The sequence below is a fragment of the Saccopteryx bilineata genome, chromosome 2, assembly GCF_036850765.1.
Source record: "Saccopteryx bilineata isolate mSacBil1 chromosome 2, mSacBil1_pri_phased_curated, whole genome shotgun sequence".
Taxonomy (NCBI): domain Eukaryota; kingdom Metazoa; phylum Chordata; class Mammalia; order Chiroptera; family Emballonuridae; genus Saccopteryx; species Saccopteryx bilineata.
Genome location: NC_089491.1, coordinates 116,604,371 through 116,630,131, shown reverse-complemented (window position 1 = coordinate 116,630,131; position 25,761 = coordinate 116,604,371). Strand labels below are relative to the sequence as shown.

Here is a 25,761-nt window from a genome sequence, read left to right as displayed (position 1 = left end):
GTTGGTTGGATCTGTGTAAGTGGAGGACCAACTTAAGTTATATAAATTTTAAGTTATATAAATTATATAAATTTATATAACTTAAGTTATATAAATTTTCAACTGCACAGGGGATTGGTGCCCCTAACCCCCGCATTGCTCAAGGGTCAGCTGTACACCTGTCTATATCCATCCAACTGGAGGTATGTTTCCTAGACAAATGGACAGCTGTATGTTTGCACTGATATGTAATATAATATATGTGTGTGTATCTGTGTGTGTTTGAATAGCTCCAGCGGTCAGCTGGTTCTGTGAAAACAGGGCCAGAGAAGGGCTGGGACACCTTGTTATTTAGGAATTGGCTCTTCAGTCAAACACCCTGTGAGAACCCAGACCTGAAACCTCCATTGAGTTCTCCCCCTGAGCAGGGAAAAGCTGTCTGCTCCCTGCTGCCCCCAGAGAGAAGCAGGGACGGGGCAGGACCCAGGCTGATGGGGTGGGGTGTGAGGCAGGTGTTGCACAAAGCCAGCCCCGCAAGCTTGGCTCCCTGGGCACAGAGGCAGCCAACAGGCAGCTCTGATTCTGCTAATCAGAGCAGAATCCTAGATGGGGGGTTGGGGACCCAGTGAGGATAATGGGAAATACATTGTTTTCCCTCAAGTTGAAATGAAATATAATTGGTAATAAAATGTTAGGAATTTGTAGCTCTGCAGGAGCCAGAGAAGTTTTGTTGCTTAATTAGGATTGTCTGAGGTGAACTTAGAATTTGATTCAGTCTGTTATTGTCATAAATTGACTTTATAATTATTCTATAAAGGGAGAAAAAATCACCACAGATATCTCTTCAGGAATCAGGTCACTGAGCTGGGTGCGAGTCTTAGGGACCCAGTGAGCTGGTTCTGTTTGCACCACCTCAATCTTGACATTGATGGGGTGGCAGAGGGGTGACTGTCCTTGCTCAGCCCAGCATGTGCTCAATCCAGGTGTCCTGACAGCCTATGGAAAGTGATGAATTTATCAGGCTGTAAGATGCTCCCTACATTACACGCTGTGCAGTGGTTTGAGAATGTGAAGCTTTGAGCCCTTTGCATGAATCAGGGTGCAGAGCATAGAGGGAAGGCTGGAGGCAAAACTGACTTTAAGCAAGGGTTATGTTCCAGTGTCCCTCAGTTCTACCTTCCCTTTCCTCCCTGAGTGGTGTTGAATACCTCTCCAAATTACTCCTTCCTCCCTTCCTTCCTTCCTTCCTTCCTTCCTTCCTTCCTTCCTTCCTTCCTTCCTTCCTTCCTTCCTTCCTTCTTTCCTCCTTCCCTCCCTCCCTCCCTTCCTTTCTTCCCTCCTCCCTTCCTCCCTCCCTTCCTCCCTCCCTTCCTCCCCCCTTCCTCCCTTTCTTTCTCTCTTCCTCTCTCCATCCCTGCCTTCCTTCTTCCTTGCCCGACCCTCTTTCTGCCCTCTCTCCTTTCTTTCTTCCTGCTGCTGCTTGTTGCCTCTGCCCATGCCAGGCCCCTCAGGAAGGATACATATGTAAACAAACCAGACAGAGAACCGCCCCACCCACCCCACCCCCACCCTGACCTCACTAAGTTGCCCTCCAGCCACCCATGTAACTCAGCTTTTCTCTCCCTTCCTCAGAACTCCTGATATGGTTGACAGGCTCACACCATGATATCAACGACTGACCACAACTGATGCATTAGATCTCTGCTTTCTAGCTAGAAATAAAAAAATCCTAAATCAAAGAAATGAGTGACCCATAGTGGAAGTTCCAGATGTCTGGGAAAAGATTAGAGATTTGGGGGGAAGATGAATCAGGAAAATGATTCTCTGAGAACTGGAAACAGAGTAAACTAGCATCCGCGGAGGACGGGGGAAGAATACCAGTCCTACTCTCACCCTGCACAATGGGCCTGGAGGAAAAGACTGCTTCTAATCCCTCTGGGTGAATGCTTGAGCTCTGGGTGGCAGGACCGTTGGGAGCCTGGGAAAACAGTGCAGTTCTAGAGTCCTGTTTGCAGGTGGCATGTGGGTGGGTGTGGGATGAGCCGGTTTGGGGCTAGGAGGTCTCAGTTAGAACCCTGGGTCGTTTTTGTAAGCTGGGAGACTTATCGAGCCCCTTGGACTGTGTCCGTAAAATGGGGATAATTTTATGTTCCAGATAAGGTGTCACTGATTACTAACTGGGTTCACAGCTGTGAGCACTTGCACATGGCAGGTGCTCTCCCAAGGAAGGACGTATTCTTTATAAAAAACTCCTGTCCTCGGCGTGAGGCACTGCCTGCTGGTTCCAGTCGGAGGGAAACCCTCTGTCCTCGGCGTGAGGCACTGCCTGTGGTTCCAGTCGGAGGGCCCTGGGCATCCAGCCTCAGCAGGGCCCCTGCTACCGCCGCTCAGCCCCCAGAAGCAGCTCACCACTGCCCTTTGCCCCCTCAGGGAGGTGTACCGCGTGACGGAGAGTCTGCAGCGGGAGAAGTCGGGGCTCCTGAAGCAGCTGGACTTCCTGAGGTGGGTCAGCACTGCACATGTTCTGAGGGCACCGCCCAGTCCCCTCAGGTTGGAGGGCCAGTCTGAGTGTCCCCTGCCTGCGTGCTGGAAAAACATCGCTACCGAGAGTGCCCTCATTCCCCTTGTCCTTAGCGTATTGTTCAGACAGCTGGGTTGTACTCTGTTTGGTTCGTTTGTGCACACCTCTGTGGGGAGGCTCTGCCTCCTCCTTCTCGCAGCACCTTGTACAGCCCTTGCTCAAGTGGAAGAGGATTTACTGAACATCTACTCCGTGCCAGCCTTAGTATCCCTGTCATCATCAACAAAACTTAGGAAAGGAGGGCAGTTGACAATACGGGAATTAATGGAGGAAGAAGTTGATGTTGGAGAAATGAGATAACTAACCAGAAGTGACCCAGCTCCTCATTGGTGGAGATAGAATTGAAATCCATACCTGTTGGATTCTCTTTATCCCGCTATCTTCCTTTAATGTCTGTTGATTGAGCACAGGCATACCTCATTTTATTGTGCTTTGCAGATATTGCTTCTTTTTTTTTTTACAAATTGAAGATTTGTAGCAACCATGTGTCCAACGACTCTATTGGCGCCATTTTTCCCACAAGGCTCAGATGATGTGTCACATTTCTTAGCAATGTAGTACTTTTTAAATTAAGGTTTGTACATTTTTTTAGACATCATGCTATTGCACAATTAATGACTACAGTGTAGAGTAAGCATTACTTTTATGTGCACTGGGAAACCAAACAACCCGTGTGACTTGCTTTATTGCGATACTGGATTTATTGCCCTGGTCTGTAGTCTCCCGGGTCAGCTTGAGAAAGTCAAAACGGAGCACCAGGAAAGGCATGTCCTTAGCCTGCCAACCTCGTTGTAAAGTCAAAGCTCATTGGCCTAGAATGTGCCAAAAGCAAACAAAGAAGCCCAGATCCCACCAAACCTGTGTGAGGAAAGATGCCATTTTCAGTCTGGCCTCTGAGGTTTCTAAGTGATGCACCCACTGTGCGCCAAGCACGCCCTGGGGAGCAGGGATGAGGCAGAAGCACTTTGGGTTCTGATTTGAAAAGGGCAAGTGGTTTTTGAATCAGGTACATTATGAAGTTTTTGTTTTGCTTTTTATTTGAAAGCAAGGTAAGGTCAGTGTGTCTGACATCCACGATGCTACCTACCAAAGTGAAAAGTGCTTCAAACTGCATTTATTTCAGACTTCCTGCACTCAATGCATGACTCAAGTGGGCCCCAAAGGCCGGGGAGAGGAAAGGGGATCTTAGGTGGCCAGGTTCTCTTCCAAGTAGGAGAAGATGTTGATTCTCAGGAAGGCGTTAGTGAAAGGAAGAGAACAAGATGTCCAAGGACAAGTTTTTGTGTGTTTTCTTTTTTTCTTCTTTCTATTGTACTTAGAAAAAAGAAAAGGGCAGATTCACCAGGAGCGAGCTGGGGGAATGACAAGGCAGCACTCAACAAGTACTTAGAGGTCTTTTTAACCTAGGGGAGCAGCGTTTGTGCAGAATCATGCCTGCAGCTGCCGCGTGGTCACCAGGCTTAAACTCTGCCAGCTGGTGGAAGCCAAGATGAGAAGGAGAAGGCCCCACAGCAGATTTTTCCTCCTCAGTGAAATCACCAGCTTATGACCCAGAGCAATGGGGAAACAGAAGTTGAGGGAAGTTGAAGTGGGGTGGGGTGGGGAGAAGAGTGGGAACATGAGGGGTATTGGTGGTGGAATCAGAACTTGGCCGGAATGTGGCCGGGTGAAAGAAATGGGGCAAATGGAAGCACTTGCAGGACACTCAGTCAGAAACACACACTTTGCAGCTGAATCTGGGTCAAGACCTAGGACTGCCCCTCATTGCCTGGTTGGACTGTGGACGGCTGACTTAACCAGTCAGAGTCTTCCTCTTCTCCTGCCCACCACACAGATCTTTTGAGAATTAGATGATGGATGTGAGTGGCAGTCACATCAGGGGAGTGATGTGAACAAAAGTGGACACAGGTAACAAGTCTAGCATTTCTTTAAATACTTAAGCATCTGCGTGGAGATGGCTACACAAAGCACGAAGTGACAGCAAACTCCCCGATAAAGAGGTGGCTGCCCAGGGCTCCCAAGTCCTCACCCAGGTGCAAGGCTGCTGACGCCTCCGCCTGCACTGAGGGAGGGTCTTTGTCATGGGATGCCCCTTTTGCCGTTCTCAGGGCTTGTGAACAGCCTTCCTCATCCCTCCCAACTTGTTCTGAAGGCTCTTGCTATGTGCCTGCCTGCTCACCAGATGCATTCAGCTGGTACACAGCAACCCAGCATGTTTCCAGTGTGTGCTGCAGATCAGGGAACTGAGGCCATTACTCCTGCCCGGCTCAGAGCTGAGCCTGCCAAGCGCAGCACACTTAGCGGGGTGCCTGCCTACGGTTCGTGCCCAGCCAACAACCATGTTAGCATGATGATGGTCAGAGCACAGCTGTCCCCTCCACTTTGGAGAGACCTGGAAATGTATTGCAGTATAACATTTCTTATAGAGCATCACTTGTCCTCCCTTCCCTATCCAGCTACTTTCCCGTTCTGTTATCACTTTCAACAAAACTTTTAAAAAGGATATTTGCATTTATATTCACTGTCTCCACTTCTTTCCTCACCTTCTCACCCTCTGCCTTCTACCACTATTCCACTGAAAGTGGAACCACTGGCCAACATATCGCTTAAAATATTGGCCACTTCTCGAGGCCCCACCCTTGTCCTCAGCAATCTGTTGTTAGCACAGCACCTACAGGACTCCTTTGAAAACCTGAGCAGGTCAGACCACTGCTCTGCCATCCCACACCCACCCCCCACAGCTCCATCTCTCACTTGGAGTAAAAATCTGCTGATCCCCCATCTCCCCCATCTTCTCTCTGACCTTATCTCTGATGCTCTCCCTCTGAGCACTCTGCTGCCCTTCATTCTGTTCCTCATGTGCAGCCAGTATCCCGGCCCCAGGCTTTGCCCCTGCAGTTCCCTCCAGTTGCACTGCTCGCCCTCCAAAGGCCTTAGAGCTCCTTTCTCCTCCTTTAAGTCTCTGCTCAGATACTGCCTCCTTAGTGAGGCCTCCCCGACTACCCTACTGAAATGCTATCCTGCCCTCTGACACGGCGTTTCATGTTCCTGCTTTATTTTTCTTAGCAGCAATTATGTCTGCACTAAAGTACAAATTCCCTTCTTTTTTTCTTCTTTCCTTCCCCAAGTGAGAGGAGGGGAGATAAAAGAGATGGACTTCCACATGCGCCCAGATCGGAATCCACCTGGCAACCTTGTCTGGGGCTGATGCTCTGCCCATCTGGGGTCATGCTTGCAACCGAGCTATTTTTAGCACCTGAGGCAGAAGTTCCACAGAGCCATCCTCAGTGCCTGGGGCGATGTGCTCAAACCAATCAAGCCATGGCTGTGGGCAGGGGGAAGGGGGAGGCAGGGGAAAGAAACAGAGAGAGGAGGGAGGGGGCAGGGAGGAAAAGCAGATGGTTATTTCTCCTGTGTGCCCTGACCAGGAATTGGACCTGGGATATCCACATGCTGGGCCAATGCTCTACCACTGAGACAACTGGCCAGGGCCTAAAATACACATTCTCTGAGGGCAGGAACTTTTTCTTTTGTTCATTGGTGTAACCTTGATAGCTAGGACAGTTCCTGGCATTTAGTGGGTGCCCAGGAGACACTTATTGAGTGGACTTAGGCATGAATGAATGGTTCAGAGAGAGTGCACAGACCCCCGAGCAATTCACAGACACAGCGGGAACTTCTGGTCACCTTCTAGGGGAGGGATCCCCTGTGACAGCATAGAACAGTACACAGTCTGAAGGGCCCTTCTAACTATCCCCTTCCCTCTGAGCTGATTTACATACAGACTGCTCTCTGCCATTAACCACAGTCCCTAAGGAAAGAGGTTCCTTCCTGGGCCTTCCAGCCAAGCCTTCCTCTGTGCTCGCCCAACTGGCTGCTATTAGCTCTGTTGACCACAAGCTCCATATTTGAATAGATTTCCTTTTTCCATCACAGGGAAAGGAACAAGCACCTTCGGGATGAAAGGGACATATGTTTTCAGGTAAGTCTCCGGTGCCCCCTTCTCCTGGGGAAAGATGAGGACTGTGGTCCAGTAACAGCCAGAACCTGAGCTAGGGACTGGGCAAGAATGTTCTAAGGCTTAGGGTCTGGTTGCTCCTTTTTGTATGGGCGGAAAGGGAGAGAGAGAGAGAGAGAGAGAGAAGCATCAGTTCATGGTTCAGTTGTGCCATTGATTGCTTCCTATATGTGACCTGACTGGGGCTCAAACTGGCAACCTTAGGATGGAATTAGTGCCCTGGGGATCGAGCCAGTGACCCGGGGTTTGAGCCAGTGACCCCCAATTGAACCATTGACTTTAGTGCTCCAGGATGACACTCTATGCCTGTGCTACCAACCAGGACATGGCATATGCTTTTTTGAAAATAATAAAATGCAGGGTGGCCTTCTGGGTAACAGTGTGTTAATTTTCCATGAAGTCACATACCTCCTTCCTGGCACAACATAATATTTGGGAGGGTCACACATTTCTTGGATACAGAAATGGTAGTTCTACCCATGAGATGGCACAATTGAAATGTCATGATCACTTTCAAACCAAAATATTGTTTTTTCTTCATTAAAATTTTTATCTCTTGATGTAAAATTTGCATTTTACACTGTCATAGAATAAATTCAAAATGCATGTTTTACAGTTTACGTAGTTGATTTTATGCCCAATTTTTAACCCTATTGGGACCCCTGCTTTTCCATATTTGAGCACCACACTTGCATACTTTCCCAAATAGCATGAAATTCTATATTTATGTAAAAATCTCCCCTTTGGGCTACATTAAACAATATCTAGGATCCCACATTTCCTTAGTTGCTTCCCTTTTAGGCAGTAGATTTTTGGATACTCTAAAGGAAAGGAAAATGGGGGTAGGACTGGTTGATGTAAGTTTTAATGATCAGAATTATCACACCATGAATTTCATGAGTCCTCGGGCACGTCACTCACCCCCTTGGATTGTGACTCTGACTACCACATTAGGAAAAGGAATTCCTATCCTTTCCCTCCACCCTATTGTAGGGATTTTTGAGAAAAACTCTTGGAAGGAGGAGGTCTTGCACTGAACCCTGAGTTGAACAGCGGCCTCAGTGCTGTCTGTAAGAGGCAGCTGGTCTTCCCCGAGTGAGGTGCCTGGTTTATAACTGCAGATCCTTGAGGGGCCTTGCTCCACCATTTCTTTCCCACCACTGGCTGGCAGCAGACGTCTCTGCTGCCCACCTGTATGTACTGCTAGAGCAAGACATCAGCCCACACATTTGTTTGAGGATGATAACAGTTCTAATTCTGTTAGAAGGAACACTGAGTTTATTTTAAAACTTTCAACCAAATGTCATCCTAATCCCTTGACCTTTCTATTCCTTACCTGCCCGCCTCACTTGGCTTTGGAAAGGAAATGGGTATAAGAATCCTCGGGGTGAGGTGGGGGGAGGGGTTAGAAGAAAGAAGCATGAAATCATGTTCATGCTGGATAATAATTAAAGATGAATTTGGAACCAGTTACAGCCATTCCTTCAGGGGCCCTGGGAGTCCTGCCAGCCCCGCCTCTGAAGGAGTATCAGGAGCCATGGGCCGGCTGCTTAAAGAGAGTCTTCCTGTGATCTGCCTGCCCTCATCTCCTGGAAGATGCCAGTTAGGGACTGCTAGGCAGCATAGGCATAGTGGCTGGCTGTAAGCCCCCCACCCCACCCAGGCTCTCTGTTACAGATGTGTGAACAATTTGTCCACACCCAGCCTATGTCCACCAAAGGTTTGAAATACCCTATGCTAGCTTTGTTGCTGTGGACTGGTCACTAAGTTCATTGGTCCTCTGGACAGCTGCTCTTTTTCTTAACTCTGAGGCTTTGGGAATAAAAGGAAGTGGAGCCGCATAGGAGAGTATGATTTAAAGAGACTCAGAGCCTTTTCTGTCCATAAACATTGTTCCCATGCGTTCCACATTTTTCTCTTCTTGCTTGTCCTCTTGCAAATTACCAATGGCCCTGTGAAGGACAATATTGTAGACCCCAGGCTCTCAACTGTGTGTTGGTTCATTTAATTAGATCATTAGAAAGGAAGTGGAGGAATTCTGGGGCAAGATGATGGCAAAGGGGAAGAGCAGGTGAATGCTAGCAGGGAGGCCAGAGTTTGTTTAGAGCCTGACCTACTTGTGGGAAAGTTGAGCCCTTCCTGCTCAAACATTGGGACAAACCAGGAAGCTTGGATCTGAGGGCCTTTTGTGTTTCTACAGAAAGACAAGGCAGCCAAGGCAAACACAGCTGCCTCCAAAGCAAGCTGGAAACAGAGATCTGGCTCTGTGATAGGCAAATACATGGATGGCAGAGGGATTCTTAGAAGGTAAGTCTCCTCTGTTTGTCCATTCATTGCCTGTTTGTCGGTCTTGTACTCACAAAGCAGGCCCTGCGCCCGGGCTGCCTGCAGACTGGCCCTCGAGAAGTGGCCCTGGTGGAGAAACCGGGGGTCAGCTGTGCTCACTCCCCTTGAATCTTGGAAGACATATCCCTGACTGTTCTGACATCAAAGCGGGAAGAGCACTGTGCAGAGTGAGCCCCTAAGATAACCCTTTGTCTCTTCTGTGTGTCTTGCCCCCGAGTGTGCCTGCAGAGAGGGACTGAGGAAGTGCTATGGACCAGCAGAGGAGAGAGCGCAGGAGAGGTCAGGGAGAGAGATGGAGGGCGTGGCATGATGATGCCCTGATGTCTGTTGAGCAGATTGATGCACTTGGTTTTTCAGGGACATGACTGTTTCAGTTCTGATGGGCAATTGAAGTGTCATATGGAATCTCCAATACTCAAATCCTTTACAGACAAGAATAGGATTCCTTTCAATGATTCATATTTAATTAACTCAATGATGACATATTTTGTTCCTTTTGGACAACACATGATTGAGTCTCCAAAGGAGGGGCTTGTTGCTCATTCAAAGAGACCAACCAGTCTTCCTCTTCTTATTGGCACATGCTCTATCCACACTGATGGTCACAGAGAGGTAGAGGCAGCCAGATCCCTTCCTATTAGATCTGGGGAGACAGAGTGCTCTTCAAGGAGACACAGAGGACAGCAAGCATGAAATAAACAGTGAGGCAGAGGGAAGTGACTCTGGTATGTCAGTCCACTGATGAGTCAAGTCTTTTAAGTAGCTGAACAGTGAGATACAATTTGGGAGCTAAATTTGTGCAATAATAGTTGGCATGTTAGTTCCTCAGAACTGAATATATTTATTGATTGATTCATTCAATAAGCATTTACCGATTGCCTGCTTTGTATAGAGATTGAATTCTGTAAAGATTCCAGAGATAAATTAGACATGAATCCTGCCATTATTATCTATTATCAAGTGCCTATTATATGCAAGATACTGTGCTACGTGCTGTGTATATAATGATACACAAAATAGACCCTATCTCTAGAGGAAATAGACAATGACCAAGTAAGCAGCAACTTATGAACCCTGAATTCCACTAGACTCTGACAGAGGGGATTGCTCTCAGCTGCTGGCACACAGCATTTGGCGGAAAACCAAAAATCAAGTCAGTCATGCTAAGCTGAAAGTATTACAGAATGTCAGTAGTGCTTGAGAATTTCCCAAATAAAAAGACTTTTCAAGAAATGCTTCACCTGACCAGGTGGTGGCACAGTGGATAGAGCATCAGACTGGAACACGGAGGACCCAGGATCAAAACCCTGATGTCGCCAGCTTGAGTGCAGGCTCACCAGCTTGAGCCCAAGATCGCTGGCTTGAGCAAGGGGTCACTCGGTCTGCTGTAGCCCCCGGTCAAGGGCATATGAGAAAGCAATCAATGAACAACTAAGGTGCTACAACAAAGGATTGATGCTTCTCATCTCTTTCCCTTCCTGTCTGTCTGTCCCTATCTGTCCCTCTCTCTATCTCTGTCATACACACACACACCAAAAAATAAATAAAAGAGTCTGACCAGGCAGTGGCACAGTGGATAGAGCGTCGGACTGGGATGTGGAGGACCCAGGTTGGAGACCCCGAGGTCACCAGCTTGAGCACGGGCTCATCTGGCTTGAGCAAAGCTCACCAGCTTGGACCCAAAGTCGCTGGCTCAAGCAAGGGGTTACTTGGTCTGCTGCAGCCCCACGGTCAAGGCACATATGAGAAAGCAATTAATGAACAACTAAGGTGTCACAGTGAAAAACTGATGATTGATGCTTCTCATCTCTCTCCATTCCTATCTGTCTGTCCCTGTCTATCCCTCTCTCTGACTCTCTCTCTGTCTCTGTAAAATAAATAAATACATAAATAAATAAATAAATATATAGATATAGATAGATAGATAGATAGATAGATAGATAGATAGATATAAAAATAAAAATTAAAAAATAAAAGAAAAAAGAAATGCTCCACTTTAGGACCATTTCAGTGGCCACTTCTTTTCGGGATATAAGGCCTTTGAAAAAACATGCTGTGTGGCCACACTTGCTCACATGGGCACACACATGCACTCTTGTGTGTGTAAGCAGAGTAAGAGTGGATGGAAGTACTAAATATGTTCAAAACCTTATAGAGAGCAGGCTTGTTAAAGTATGAAAGAAATGTGTTGGAAAGAAGACTGTCAGCTTCTATTAAAAACTGTGATTTTCAATGAAATGGAAAAACATTCCTTGTTCTTGGATAGGAAGAATAAACATAGTTAAATGGTCATATTACCCAAAGAAATATACAAATTTAATGCAATTCTCATCAAAATTCCAATGTCATTTTTTAAAGAAATGGAACAAAAAATTATCAGTTTTATATGGAACCATAAAATCTCTGAATAGCCAAAGTAATCCTAAGGAAAAAAACGAAGCTAGGGACATTACAATACCTGACTTCAAATTATACTATAGAGCCACAATAATCAAAACAGCATGGTATTGGCAGAAAAATAGACACACAGACAAATGAAACAGAATAGAGATCCCAGAAATAAAACCACATATATATGGTCAAATCATCTTTAATAAAGGAGCCAAAAACACACAATGGAGAAGAGAAATCCTCTTCAACAAATGGTGCTGGGAAATTCGGAAAGCCACATGCAAAAGAATGAAACTTGACTATAGCTTGTCTCCTTGCACAAAAATTAATTCAAAATGGATCAAAGACCTAAATATAAGGTCTGAAACAATAAATTACATAGACGAAAGCATAGATACTAAATGAATGGGACTACATCAGACTAAGAAGCTTCTGCACAGCAATAGAAACTGACAACAAAACAAACAGACAACCAATTAAATGGGAGATGATATTTTCAAACAATAGCTCAGTTAAGGGCTTAATATCCAAAATATACAAAGAACTCACAAAACTCAACAACAAATAAGCAAACAATCCAATAAAAAATGGGAAGAAGACATGGACAGTTCTCCCAAGAAGAAATACAAATGGCCAATAGACATACGAAAAAATGCTCATCTTTACTAGCTATTAGAGAAATTCAAATCAAAACTATAATGAGATACCACCTCACACCTGTTAGATTAGCTGTTATCAAGACAGGTAATAACAAGTGTTGGAGAGGCTGTGGAGAAAAAGGAACCCTCATTCACTGTTGGTGGGAATGTAAAGTAGTACAACCATTATGGAAGAAAGTATAGTGGTTCCTCAAAAAATTAAAAATAGAACTACCATAAGACCCAGCAATCCCTCTACTGGTATATACCCCCAAAACTCAAATCATTGGTACGTAAAGACACATACAGCCCCATGTTTATCACAGCATTGTTCACAGTGGTCAAGACATGGAAACAACCAAAAAGCCCGTCAATACATGATTGGATAAAGAAGATGTGGTACATATATACTATGAATTCTACTCAGCCATAAGAAATGATGACATAGGATCATTTAACAACATGGATGGATCTTGATAACATTATACTGAGTGAAATAAGTAAATCAGAAAAAACTAAGAACTGTATGATTCCATACATAGGTGAAACACAAAAATGAGACTCAGGGACATGGACAAGAGTGTGGTGGTTACCAGAGGGAGGGGAAGGGAGGAGAGGGAGGGGGTGGGTGGGAGGGGGCATAAAGAAAACTAAATAAAAGGTGACGGAGGACGAGTTGACTTTGGGTGATGGGTATGCAACATAATCGAATGTCAAAATGATCTGGAGATGTTTTCTCTAAATCTATGAACTCTAGTTGACCAATGTCACCCCATTAAAATTAACTGTCTAAATAAAATTAAAAATAAACTGTGATTTCATAAAAAAGTGGAAAGGTCCTTGAATTGCTACAGATCCTTTGTTTTATATCAAAGAACCCAAATTAAGTCACCATCTTTTGTGAGCAAACAGCGTACTTAATATACCTTTCAGAGTAACACAACTGCAGAACGGCGAGACATGCATTTCTTTCCTTTCTACTCCAGTTGGTCCTTAGGAGTGATAAATATTGTAAGTAGAAGGAAGAGGAAGGGGCTCCTTTCTCTGTTCTGCGCATGCTGAGCCCTTTGCCTGCCCTCTTCTTCCTCTGACCTTGTCATCTTACCACTTGGTCCCTGTTCCGCTTTCTTCTCCAGTCCTTGTGTATGCGTGCGTGCCTGGGTGTGTGCACATGTGTAGAAAAGTATGTACCATATTTTTCGCTCTGTAACATGCACTTTTTCCCCCCAAAAGTAGAGGGGAAAATGCCCATGTGTCTTATGGAATGAAAAATATGGTATTTTATTAACTATTTTAACACACCATTTGGTTCAGAATATCTTTTTTCCTACTTTCCTCTTTAAAATCCTAGGTGTGTCTTATGGTCAGTCGCATCTTATGGAGTGAAAAATACAGTATGTGCCCATCTTGGACTCGAGGTCTTCCCTGGCAACACTTCCGTGCCCTGTACAATGCTTCTCAGCATCAGTTGTTGACAAAGGCCTGAGAGGAACTCCTGTGCTAGGAAGGACCTGTGAGGCCTCTGTGCCTCCTGCTGCCTCTTCTCGTTCTTGATGCTCAGTGCATCTGGAAGTAGAGACGCACTTAGGCTCTGAGGCCTCTTCCCCCTGACTGACTTTCAGGGTCACTGGAAGCGACAAAGAAAGGAAGGCGAGGCAGGCAGGTCGAGGGACCTTGCCGGGCTTCCTTCTGACTCAAAGCCGGTTCTCTGTGGGCAGCTGCGCCTGAGCCAGGAGACATCTGATTGGTGGGGGCTCCTCTCAGAGCAGCTTACACCTCCCTTCTATTGCTGAGGCTGCTTTCTGAGTGTGTCTTTTTTTTTTTTTTTTTTTTGCATTGTCCTATTTGAGGTAGACAGGGCAGTGGGCCACATTTTGCCATGAGGAAGCTGGGGCTCGAAGTGTCTTACCTAGGGCGACACTGTTGGTTAGGGCTGCACTGGGACCAGAGCCGAGGCCACCTGATGATTAGCCTGGTGCCTTTCTTTCCAGATCTGCCCTGCTTCTTTCTTCCCACACTTTCCTTCTCCTTCACCCCTTCCTCACAACTGAGAAAAAATCTATTTAGTTGGGTTGTTATTGCTTTATCGCCTCCACTAAGCTGAGCATTTCATGAGGACAGGGGCTGTGTTTGCTCACGGCTGTGACATTAGCTTAATACCTGGTAGGTCGTCATCATCGCAGTCTCTGCCCTCTTCTTCCTCATCGTCGCCATCACCATCACCTTCACCATCGTCACTGTGCCAGGGCGTTGGGTGAGAGAACTAAAGAGCGCTGGCTCTGGCCGCCCCGTCCTGGACTCTCTGCCCCGGCGGTGTGGCGCTCTCTCATCATCCGTCAGAGAAGCTGTGTGGCTTCCATATTGATACATTTCACAATTTTCTTTTCACTCTCTTTTCTTCTCCACCCCAAAATAGCCAGTCAGAGGAGGAAGAAGATGTGTTTGGCATGTCGAGGAGGAGAAGCTCCCTGGGCCTGAGTGGATATCCATTTACGGAAGAGGAGACGGGAACTAAGGAGCCGGGGGCTAGGGGCCCACTCCCCCGAGCGCTTCGCAGAATCATTTCCATTGAGGAAGACCCCCTGCCCCAGCTCCTGGATGGCAGCTTTGAGCAGCCGCTGAGCAAATGCCCAGAAGAAGAGGAGGTCTCTGACCAGGGGGTAGAAGGACAGACCCAGCAGGCCCCACCTTCTCAGCTGGAACTTGGCACGTCTCCCCGAGGGCAGCCCGTTGGGGAAGAAGCTCTGTCTAAGGTGAGGGCACATCCCACCTGGTATTAGACATCACTCCTCTGCTTTGCCCCCAAGGCACCTCAGGGAGTCTGATGTGGCTGGTCTTGTGATTTGACGTATTTGTGTCCTTAAATACTACTTTCCCCGTCCTTAGCTGACTGTCTTACCTCAGGGGGCCTAGAAAATTCTCCTTGTAAGTCCTGATGTTTGCCTCAATCCCTACCCTATGCTCTCTTTTCTGATTCAGTGTAACACTCCAATCCCACATTCCACCTGAGCTCCCCACCCGATCTTACTCTAAATTCTGCGGGAAGAAGGAGACCATAGGAACCATCTTCCTCTGGTTCATGGTGATGACGTTTCACACGTTGTTTGTGACCCAGGCCTGGGAACAAGCTCCTTGAGCACCCTCACTGTCCACTCGGCCCTCTGAAACAGCGTTAGAAAAGTCCAGAGCCATGGGAAAGTGGCTCCTCCCTGTGCACTGGAACAGCCCTTCCGAACCGAGTCCTTGCCTCCTGGAGCATCTTCTTGGCATTGGTGATCACTTTGGGGTCTGGATTAAGATTCATGCCTTCATTACTCTTCTGAAGGGTGGAATGATAGAGGCCCAGGACCCTGAGGAGGGTGGAGAAATTGGTGGCACCCACTGGTAGGTCCAGCCCCTCCCCAAACCTGTCCTTCCACAACCCCATCAGCACACAGACCTGCACCTGCGGGCACTGGGCACAGATGAGGTCTTCAGTATCCCATGCTTCCCCTCAGTGTGAAAGAAGAAGGCCAGGGGTAGGGGTAGAAGCCAAGCAGCATGTCTGTCATGGCATTTGATCGTTGCAGTCATCTGATTAGGCATCAGACATGTATTCTCCCTTCTGGCAGACGGGGAAGAGAAGCCCAGAGGACTCGGCTGGGCCAGCCTCCTCCTGTGCTCTCACACCCTGTGCTCCAGCAGGTGGGGCTGCCTTCCAGCAGGGGACGGACACTGCAGCTCTGAGGAACTGTGACGGACTAGACGCCAGTACCAGCCTCAGCAGAGGCTCTGCTGTGAGGCGGCCCTCTGGGCCAGGGTGCTCAGCCAGGAACTGGGGCAGCCTTTCTGGGAAGTAGTTTGATTGTAGAAATCAAGAGCTGAAAAACACCACACTCTTTGAACTGGCCCTTCTACTTCTAGCAATCTTTTCTCAGGAAATAACCAAGGTCAGACAAAGATTTCATGCCAAAATGTAAGTGTATAATAGCAAACGATTTAAACACTAGAAAGACATGAACTATTTCATATTAATTCAGTAGAATATTACACTGCTGTTAAAATCACTCTTTCAAAAAATGGTAGTGACCAGAGAGATATTAATAATTTAATAATATATGAAAAGAATGAAATTATATGTAGTATCGCAAGTCTATCTCAATAAAACATATGTTCATTCATCTATTCTATATGAACATCTATAGCTCTTCAAGGAAAAGGCCTGGCAGAAGTGCACTAGAACATGAACAGTGACTACTGCAGGATGGTAGGGTAAATTATAAATAATTATTATTTTCCTCCCCACTTTTCTGTGTTTCCCAATTCTTAAAAATTGCATGTATTACTTTTACTTTTAAAGCTTTTTATTTTTAAGTGGTGGGAAGGAAACTAGCAGACCTTTCTCCAGCCTCCATACCCCAATCCAGCTGTCTCACGTGGATTGCCCCCACAGGGGACACAGGTTAAGTGCCTGAACATGAGTAGGAGTTTGCTACACCTGGCAGGTGCGTCCCGCCTGGAGCTGAACCATCAATAAATGTGTTTATCTTCTCTGGCTTATAAAAACCAAAATAGTGCTGGGTCTAGGGGTGGGGGTCAGGCACAACCTCTGCAGCCAGGACCACGCCTCCCACCCTGGGTTTCTCTTTCCCCACCTGTACCTGGGCCATACTTGGGCCATACCTGGGCCATACCTGGGCCGTGCCTGGGCTGCAGGATACAGATGCTGCTCTGAGCTTTAGTTTTAAACAAATGACAGCTAGGAGTACAGAGCTGAGCAGAGGTCGGCAGAGAACCGACGCCCTTAATATTGCAAGAGTAAAGAAAATTGAGCAAGGGGCATAGTTTTTGAGTGTGGAGTACTCCTTTCTTTAAGTTTAAATTCCTATAATTGACCTTGAATTCCTATTTAAGTACTGCATGGAATTGATTTCTCCCCAAAAGGCTGTTAATGGCTTTTCTCTGAAACTCAAGTGCTGTGAAGACCTGCTACCACTCCATTATAGTATTTGCTCAGTGAGAGGAGCTAATTCCCCCAAATCCACTTTTAAGTAGATTCAGAAGAGTTTCCTCATTTGGCTGAGCAGTGCTAGGTGGGGCGTGAAGGCAGGATTAGGGGGCGCGAGCTCTCTGCAAGGAAGGAGGGCTGGGAGGAAAGGTCTGGCCCTGTGCAGAGAGGCAGGTCCTGACCCTGCCTCTCAGTCCCTCGGTGTCTAAGCAAGTCCATCCCCTGCTGGGCTTTAGCATCCCAGACTAATGGGCAGCTGGCTCCCGTCCCTCCTGCTGCTGGGCCGGGGAGAAGGAGCCACAGTGACTGCTGGACTCTGGGACGCTTTGCCCAGCGGCCTGGTGTTATGGATTTCCCTGCCCACTAGGTGAGGATTGTCTTGCCTTCGTCCCAAGGGTAGCTGGGATCCTAGATGGAAGCTGATGAGATGAGACAGAGAGCAAAGGGCAAGGAGGCGACTTGTCCTCCGTCAGTCCAGGCTTCCAACCATAGGGAGAAAACAAAAGCCAACCTGGGCCGTTCTGCCCCTGGACAGAGATTAGTCTTCCTTCAACCTCAGCTTCACCCCCTAGAGAACCTCTGCCTCTGCTTTAACTCCAGCTCAGAGTCTGCTCAGTGGTCTTTGCCCCCCCCTGCCCCCAGAGCACTTGGAACATTGTGCTGAGATTGTTTCCATGCCTGCCTCCTTCACTCCACTGTAAGCCAGGCCTCCTCCTCCTCCTCCCTGCAGCTTCAGGCCCAGCACAGGTCTGCAACACAGTAGACGGACAACAAATATTGGTTGAATGAATGTCCCTCTTCCCTCCCGCTGATGCCCCGAGCCCAAAGCTACCTGCACCCTAGGCTGGGCAGCCTCCCTGGTGCTTGTGCGCAGGCCAGGTCCCCTCGCTCCCTGGGACACCATAGGATGGAGGAAGGGCCAGTTGTGGCAGGAGTAGAGGCTAGCGACTATTCCAGCAGCTGGCCAGCCTGTCCGCTGTCCACAGGATAGAGGCTCTCCCTCCACCCCAGACCGGCTCTTCAAGATTGTGTTTGTGGGCAACTCCGCCGTGGGGAAGACATCCTTCCTGAGGAGGTTCTGTGATGACTGGCTCTCCCCGGGCATCACAGCCACTGTGGGTAAGTTTTTGCCCCTAAGCTGGTCCCAGCCCACCTCTGGAAACCGGAGGCTGTGAGAACAGAGCTGAGGGAGGGACTGGGAACCCAGCGGGAGCGGCTCTGGGTCCTCAGAGAGAGAAGGCTGGGTCTGCTTGCTCCACAGTGAGGCCGACAGGGACGAGGTAGTCTACTTCCTGCAGAATGCTGGGACCACTGAAAGCTTCCTACGCCCAGACTGAGTGGAACTGAAGTTGGCAAAGAGGGACTTTGGATCTCTTATACCCTCTCTGAGCCTGTCTCTCTTTTATCATTCCTTCCCCATTTTTCAGCAGGACTCTGAATCTTCATGCTTCTGCTGAGGCTCACCATGGCCACCCACGCTAGCTTTAACAAGTTGAATCACTCAAGCAAAAAAATAAATCCATTGAGTGCCTACAATGTACCATTTAACCACACTGATAAATCAACCATATTTGAAAATACATTGATATGATCTGAATATTTACCGTAGGCTTTTATATTCATTTCACACTATCTTACTACAACCCTGGGAGGCAAGTATTGTTAGCAGCCCAATTGACAAATCAGGAAACTGAGGCCCAGAGAGGTGCAGAGGCTTGTCCACATTCCCGTCAGCTGGCTGGCACAGATACAAGCCTCGCCCCTCCACGTAACTTTGCAGGGTGTGATGGAAATCTGAAAGGATGATCCCTCCCCAGGCATGATTGAACTTTATTAGGGGAACTTTGAAAGTGATTTTAGGAAGGAAGAAAGAGAGGAAGGAAGGGAAGGAGGAAATGAAAGAAGGAAGGAAAAGAAAGAGGAAAGAAGGGAAGAAAAAATTTAGAGACAGTCTTTCCTCTTCCTCCTCCATCTTTGCAATCAGGGAGTAAATTCATGGATAACAATTGTCTTTGCACTGGCATATTGCTTGTACATATGTGACCTCGTTTGAACCATGTTATAGTATGTAATGTAATGGATTACATTACAGTGAAGAGCCTGCAGAGATAGAAGCAGCTCCCGCGCCTCCCTGCCCAGAGCTCTGCTCTTTTCCCCATTTCATCTCCCAGGAGCCACACAGGGAGAGTTATCACCCTTGGCTGGACATGATTCCAGACATGTTGGAGCATCATGTTCTGACTTGGAAGTAACAGGTCTGTTTCACCTTGCAGGCATCGATTACTGTGTGAAAATGGTGCATGTGGATGACTCTCAGGTGGCCCTGCAGCTGTGGGACACAGCCGGGCAGGAGAGGTGAGGAGCCGTCCCTGGTGTATCGCTGTCTCCTTCGTTCCCCGGATGGGGCCGAAGGTCTGGGCTGCAGAGGGGAGACTCTGGCCCCTGACCTGTGGCCTCTGGGGCAGGTATCGTTGCATCACCCAGCAGTTCTTCAGAAAGGCCGATGGTGTCATCGTCATGTACGACCTCACAGCCAAACAGTCCTTCCTGTCTGTCCGGCAGTGGCTGAGCAGCGTGGAGGTGAGCTGGTGACCTTCCTAAGAGCGCTTCTGCTGGCCTCCTGCCTTTCCTGTCTTCTCTGCCCATCTCCTGCCTGTCGCTCTGCTCTTTCAAAACCTGAGCGGAACCCACCTTCTCCAGGAACAAGCCAGTTCAGGTATTCATGCGCTTGTTTACCAAAGTGCCCAGTGCCCAGCATGCTACCGGGAACCCTAAAATGACCAAGACAGACACAGTCCCTGCCCCCATGGATGGATGGGGCGTAAAAAAACAAAACATTACAATAATGGTGTCATTATGGTTTCAGTAAGGGGTATGAATGAGTGAGGCAGTTAGCGGAGGGGCAGGGTGCAGTGTCAAGGAAGGTTTCCCCAAAAAGTGGCTTTGCAAACTGAGTCACAACTGCGCGGTTTCCCCATTCTCACCACCACCTCCCCCATGCCCTACATTTTTCTAGCTCCAATGGGCCCAGCTGTGCCTACCCCAAGGTTGACACCACACAGTGTGTTAGGGTCTCTGCCACAACCCTTCACACAAAGGGAGGTTGATCTATAATGTAAGGGCCCCAGGTTCACGCCAAAGTCATCCCAGGCGAGACCCACAGGCACCAGCATCCTCCTTTGAATTCTGGGTTATCTGTAAGACTCTGCTTTTTTACTTATACTTGCCATATTTCACTTTTTTACTTCCTGACCATCTGCCTGCTCTTCCTTTACCACTCAGATGCAAACTTCTCAAGACCCGGGGCAGAGTGGGAGAGCCACTTGCTTCTTTTAATAGGGCCTCACTGATTCATTCACAAAGCAGTCAAGTGGAATGTCCCAGTTCCTTCCTCCAGCAGGGTTCAGGCATTGTTCATTGTTCATGACAGTTCAGAACACTGCCAATCACTCTTCTGGGGGCTGGGAATTGGAGCAGCAGGTAAATGAAACAACGGTCCTGTCCTCACGGCACTGAGGTTCAACCCTCTGTTTAAGGCCGTTAGAGCTTGCATAGACCCTCCACCTACTTACCGCACGGTCACACTACTGTAAAGGACACAGTTCCCAGCTCAGATCTGTGCTACACTCTGTGCCTCCTGGGAGCTGAAACTGCGTCCTTGTCATTGTGACCCAGTGCTTGCAGGGAGCCCCACAGAGCTGGTGCTCACTCGATGTTGGAGGCACAAATGAATGCTATCTTCTTGTGCAGTCAGAATACTGGAGCTGTTCATTTCTTCATCCTTTGACCCTAACATCTAAGATTCCTCCCACCAAAGCTATTGTAGTTTGGACTGGCTGGGCCACTCCTTTCTCTCCTTTTCTCTCCTCTTCCTCCACATTCTTCTCATCCCCCCCCCCCTCCTCTCAAATAAGGAACAGGAATGGAAGTCAGATTCATGGGATTCTCAGAAATTTGCTTAGTACAATTATTTCTCAAAATTATTGAGCCTGAAATACTTATAACAGAGAACATGTACATTGTGAAATATAGTAAATGGCTCTACACCAAGCTCATAGTGGAACCAATGGCATGGGTAATCTGGAAGAGATTCCTGTTGAAACCATGGGATTTCCAACATGTTTTTTTGTTTGTTTGTTTGACTGCATTAGTGATTTATCTTCTTCATTGAAGTTAAGCACCAGCAGAGACTTGACTGCTTACCTGACCCAGTGGTTTTCAAACTTTTTCCGTTGGAACCTTGGAATCAGAGTGACAGTCTCCAGGGCCCGAGCAGGGCAGGGAAAGGGGTAGCTGTCACAGTTCTGAGCCCGTCATCCCCACCTTGGTCAGAGCCACTCAACCTCTTTCAGGTGGTGTATCGGAGGTCCAGGTGCAGTTGTGCTAGATAAGAGGGCTTCCCTTTTAAATCACTGATCTAAGACAGCTATCTTGTTTTCAGATTAAGAAACTGAGGCTGTGCCTTGGACCTTAGGGGGGAAAAACGGCCACCCATTCTTTTCCCAGACACAAACATTTCTTTCTTTTTTAATCTTTCAATTATAGTTTACGTACAATAGTATATTAGTTTCAGGTGTATAACATAGTGATTAGATATTTATATACCTAATGAATTGATCACCCCATTAAGTCTAGAATTCACCTGGCACCATACATAGTTATTACAATATTATTGAATATTATTGACTACTGACTATGCTTTACATCCCTGTGACTATTTTGTAACTGCAAATTTGTACTTCTTCCATTTGTACTTCCCTTCACATCCTTTTTTTTTTTTTTTTAATTTGATTTCCGCCTGTGCCCGGAGTAGGGATCAACCCGCAACCTTGGTGTATGAGCTACTGGGCCTGGGCCTATTTACTTTTTTTTTTTTTTAATTTATTGTGTTTACATAGATTCTAGTGTCCCCCAAAATGCTTCCCTCCCTCCCTGTGTTCCCCACAACATCTACTAATCCCCTCACTTTCATCTGGTAACTGTCAGTTTGTCCTCTGTATCTATGAGTTTGTTTCTGTTTAATTTGTTTATTTTGTTTTTTAGATTCCACATATAAGTGAAATCATATAGTACTTCACTTAGCATAATGCCCCTTAGACCCATTCATGTCTCAAATGGCAGGGTTTCATTCTTGTTTATTTCTGAGTAATATTTCATTGTACACATAAACCACATCTTTATCCATTTATCTATTGATGAATATTTAGGTTGCTTCCATATCTTTGGCTCTTGTAAATAATGCTGCAGTGAACATACAGATGCGTGTATTCTTTTGTATTAGTGTTTTGGGTTTCTTTGAATGTATACCTAGAAGTGGAAACGCTGGGTGAAAAGGCGGTTCCATCTTTAGTTTTTTGAAGACCCTCCATACTGTTTTCCACATGGCACAAACACACACTAATTACTCAGGTCAGTGCCCCTGACTAAATATAACCATTTTCATCTCATGGCACAAATAAATTAGTTACTAAGGGAGAAGAGGTCAGGGCCTCTTTTTCTTTAGTAATTAGTTTATGAGTGCGTGAGAAACAAAGGTTGAAAATCACTGGGCTAGACCAATCTTCATTCCCACCAACAGTGCATAAGGGTTTCCTCTTCTCTGCATACTCGCTAACACTTGCTGTTTGTTGATTCATTGATGATAGCCATTCTGACAGGTGTAAGGTAGTACCTCTTTGTGGTGTTAACTAGTATTTCCTTGATAGTTAATGATGATGAGAATCTTTTCATATGTCTGTTGGCCATGTGTATGTCCTTTTGGGAGAAATGTCTATTTAGGTCCTCTGCTCATTTTTCAGTCGGATTGTTTTTATTGGTGTTAGGTTGTATAAGTTCCTTATATATTTTAGATATTAACCCCTTATCAGATGTATCATTGGTGAGTATCTTCTCCTATCCAGTAAGTGGTCTTTTCTGTTTTTCAATGGTTTCCTTCACGGTGCAAAATTTTTTTATTTTGATGCAATCCATTTGTTTATTTCTCTTTTGTTTCCCTTGCCTGAGAGACATATCCAGAAAAGTATTGCTAAGAGTGATGTCAAAGAGTTTATTTCTTCAAAGAGTTATGTTTTCTTCTGAGAGTTTGAGTCTTACATTTATGTCTTTAATCCATTTTGAGTTTATTCTTATGTATAGTATAAGAAAGTGATTTTCATCCTTTTACATATATCTGTCAAGTTTTTCTGACATCATTTATTGAAGAGACTGTCTTTACCCCATTGTATATTCTTACCTCCTTTTTCATAGGTTAATTGATCATATAGGTGTAGGTTTATTTCTGAGCTCTCTATTCTGATCCATTGATCTAGATGCCAATTATTATGCCAGTATGATGCTGTTTTGATTACTATTACCTGTAGTATAAATTGAAGTCAGATTGCATTATACCTCCAACTATGTTTTTTTCTTAAGATTGCTTTGGCTATTCGGGTGTGGTTTTGTATAAATTTTTGGATTATTTTTTCTAGTTCAGTGAAAAAGCCATTGGGATTTTGATAGGGAGTACATTGAATCTGTAGATTACTTTGGGAAGTATGGACATTTTAACAATGTTAATTCTTTCTATTCATGAGCACAGTATATACTTCTATTTATTTGTATCTTCCTTAGGTTCTTTCTTCATCGTCTTACAGTTGTCTAAGTACAGGCCTTTTACCCCATTGGTTAAATTTATTTCTAGGTATTTTATTCCCTTTGATGCAATTATAAATGGGATTGTTTTGTTAGTTTTTCTTTTTGATCATTTATTATTAGTGTATAAAAATTCAACAAATTTTTAATATTCATTTGTATCTTACTATTTTACTGAATTTATTTATTAGAGTTCTTTATATGTGGTATCATATCATCTGCAAATAATGACAGTTTTACCTCTTCTTTCCCAATTCGATGACTTCTATTTATTTTCCTTGTCTGATTGCTGTGGCTAGGGCTGTCAATACTATGTTGGAGCCCTGGCCAGCTGGCTCAGTGGCCCCAGGTGGGCAGAGCATCACCCTGTAGGAGGCTTTCCAGTTGGATCCCAGTCAGGGCACATGCAGGAGTCTATCTCTCTGCTTCCTTGCCTCCCTGCCTCTCAGTTGGTAAGAATATATATATATTATGTTGGATAAGAGTGGCGAAAGTAGACATCCCTATATTGTTCCTGATCTTAAGGAGAAAGCTTTTGGTTATTTATCACTGAGTATGATATTAGCTGTGGCTTCGTCATTTATGTCCCAGCCACAAACATTTAATTGTCCCTTAATATCTGATCTTTTTTATTCAGTTAGAGGAGGGGAGGCAGAGACAGACTCCTGCATGAGCCCTGACCAGGATCCTCCTGGTAAGCCCACTAGGGGGCAATGTTTTGCCCATCTGGGCCATTGCTCCATTGCTCAGAAACCAAGCTCTTCTTAGTGCTTGAGGCAGAGCCCATGGAGCCATCCTCAGCACCCGAGGCCAACTTGCTCCAATCAAGCCATGGCTGCAGGAGAGGAAGAGAGAGAGAAAGAGAGAGAAGTGAGAGGAAGAAGGGTGGAGAAGCAGATGGGTGCTTCTCCTGTGTGCCCTGACTAGGAATTGAACCTGGGACATCTACACACCAGGTAGACACTCTACCACTGAGCCAACTGGTCAGGGCCAATATCTGAATTTTGATATAAACTGGCACTGGGAAGAGGCTGTTCACATAGTCTAGGATTAATAGGGATGAATGCAGACAAATATGTGGAACTGCCTTCTCTGTCATCATTAGGGAAGTGTAATTTCTAAGGCTCCTGTTTTGCATAGGGAGCCTGGGATTTAGCAGGAAATGTGGAAGATCAGGTCAAATTTGGTGCTAATGGTGAAGGTAAAGAAATATCAGAGGGCCATCATCACAACTTGCAGCACAAGTTCAGTCATTCTTCAGAAATACTGTGCCACATGCTGGATGTCTGGCATGTTCCTGTATGGGGTGGGGCTGAAAAGCATTGTCAGCATGTGCCCAGCAACAGTCCCCAAAGAGCCCTAGTGCCTCTGTGTGCTCAGGAAGCCAAGCTGAGATGGCAGTTCCATATGTGGCTAACTCGGAGTTATTTGTGTGTGGATTGGGCCTTTTTGTATAATCTGTAGTTTGAGTTCTCCTTTTCTAAAAATTTGCAAAACATACAGCTAAACTCTAAATAAGTATTCCAAAGCTGGGTGAACATCAGGATTACCAGTGGAGCTTTCAAATAAAACAGATGCCAGGATCTTCTCTCCCAGATAGAATGACTTGGGACTTGGTAATAAACAAACAAACAAATAAATAAAAACAGGCTCCCAGGTGATTTTCAGCCACCATGGTTTCCAATATAAACAAGTGCCTCTCAAATTCTAATAGGCACGGGAATCTCCTAGACATATTGTTAAAATGCAGAATCTGAGCCAGCGGGGCTGGGCCGGGCCTAAGACACTGCATTTCTAATGAGTGCTCAGGTGAGGCTGCTGCTGCTGGTCTAGGGACCACCTCTCGAGAAGCAAGCTTCTAAATCTTATCCAAAGATGTCCATGCCCCTTCAACAAGCATCATCTAAGCATCTCCCACATGTCCAGCACTCACAGGCACTCCCGAGGGCTCAGCATGAGGGACCCAGTTTGGTGGCCTAGGATTTCAAGAGCAAGTGCAAAAAGCTGTGTCAGATGGTGGACTGTGTGTTGAAGGTGTGGAACAGTGGCCTCATAAATGCAATAATTCTCAAGATCCTTGAAAAGCTAAGTCATTCTACCTTGGCAACAAGCAATCAGAGATGTCAGATGATAGATTAAAATTTGACACCTAATTTGATTGGAGGGAAACTGAAAATAATAAGTACTTTAT

At 46.2% G+C, this 25,761-nt stretch overlaps 1 protein-coding gene across 5 annotated transcripts in view; it reads left to right on the top strand.

The window, feature by feature from the left end:
- CRACR2A (calcium release activated channel regulator 2A) overlaps window positions 1–25,761 on the top strand; it is a 146,063-nt gene that overhangs the window by 103,905 nt on the left and 16,397 nt on the right. For all 5 annotated transcript variants that reach the window (XM_066257710.1, XM_066257711.1, XM_066257713.1 and 2 more), the window contains 7 exons: window positions 2,410–2,481; window positions 6,497–6,542; window positions 8,779–8,885; window positions 14,370–14,706; window positions 17,927–18,059; window positions 19,214–19,295; window positions 19,406–19,520. In XM_066257710.1, the coding sequence (XP_066113807.1) occupies window positions 2,410–2,481; window positions 6,497–6,542; window positions 8,779–8,885; window positions 14,370–14,706; window positions 17,927–18,059; window positions 19,214–19,295; window positions 19,406–19,520 (892 nt within the window). The remainder of the gene's footprint in view (window positions 1–2,409; window positions 2,482–6,496; window positions 6,543–8,778; window positions 8,886–14,369; window positions 14,707–17,926; window positions 18,060–19,213; window positions 19,296–19,405; window positions 19,521–25,761) is intronic.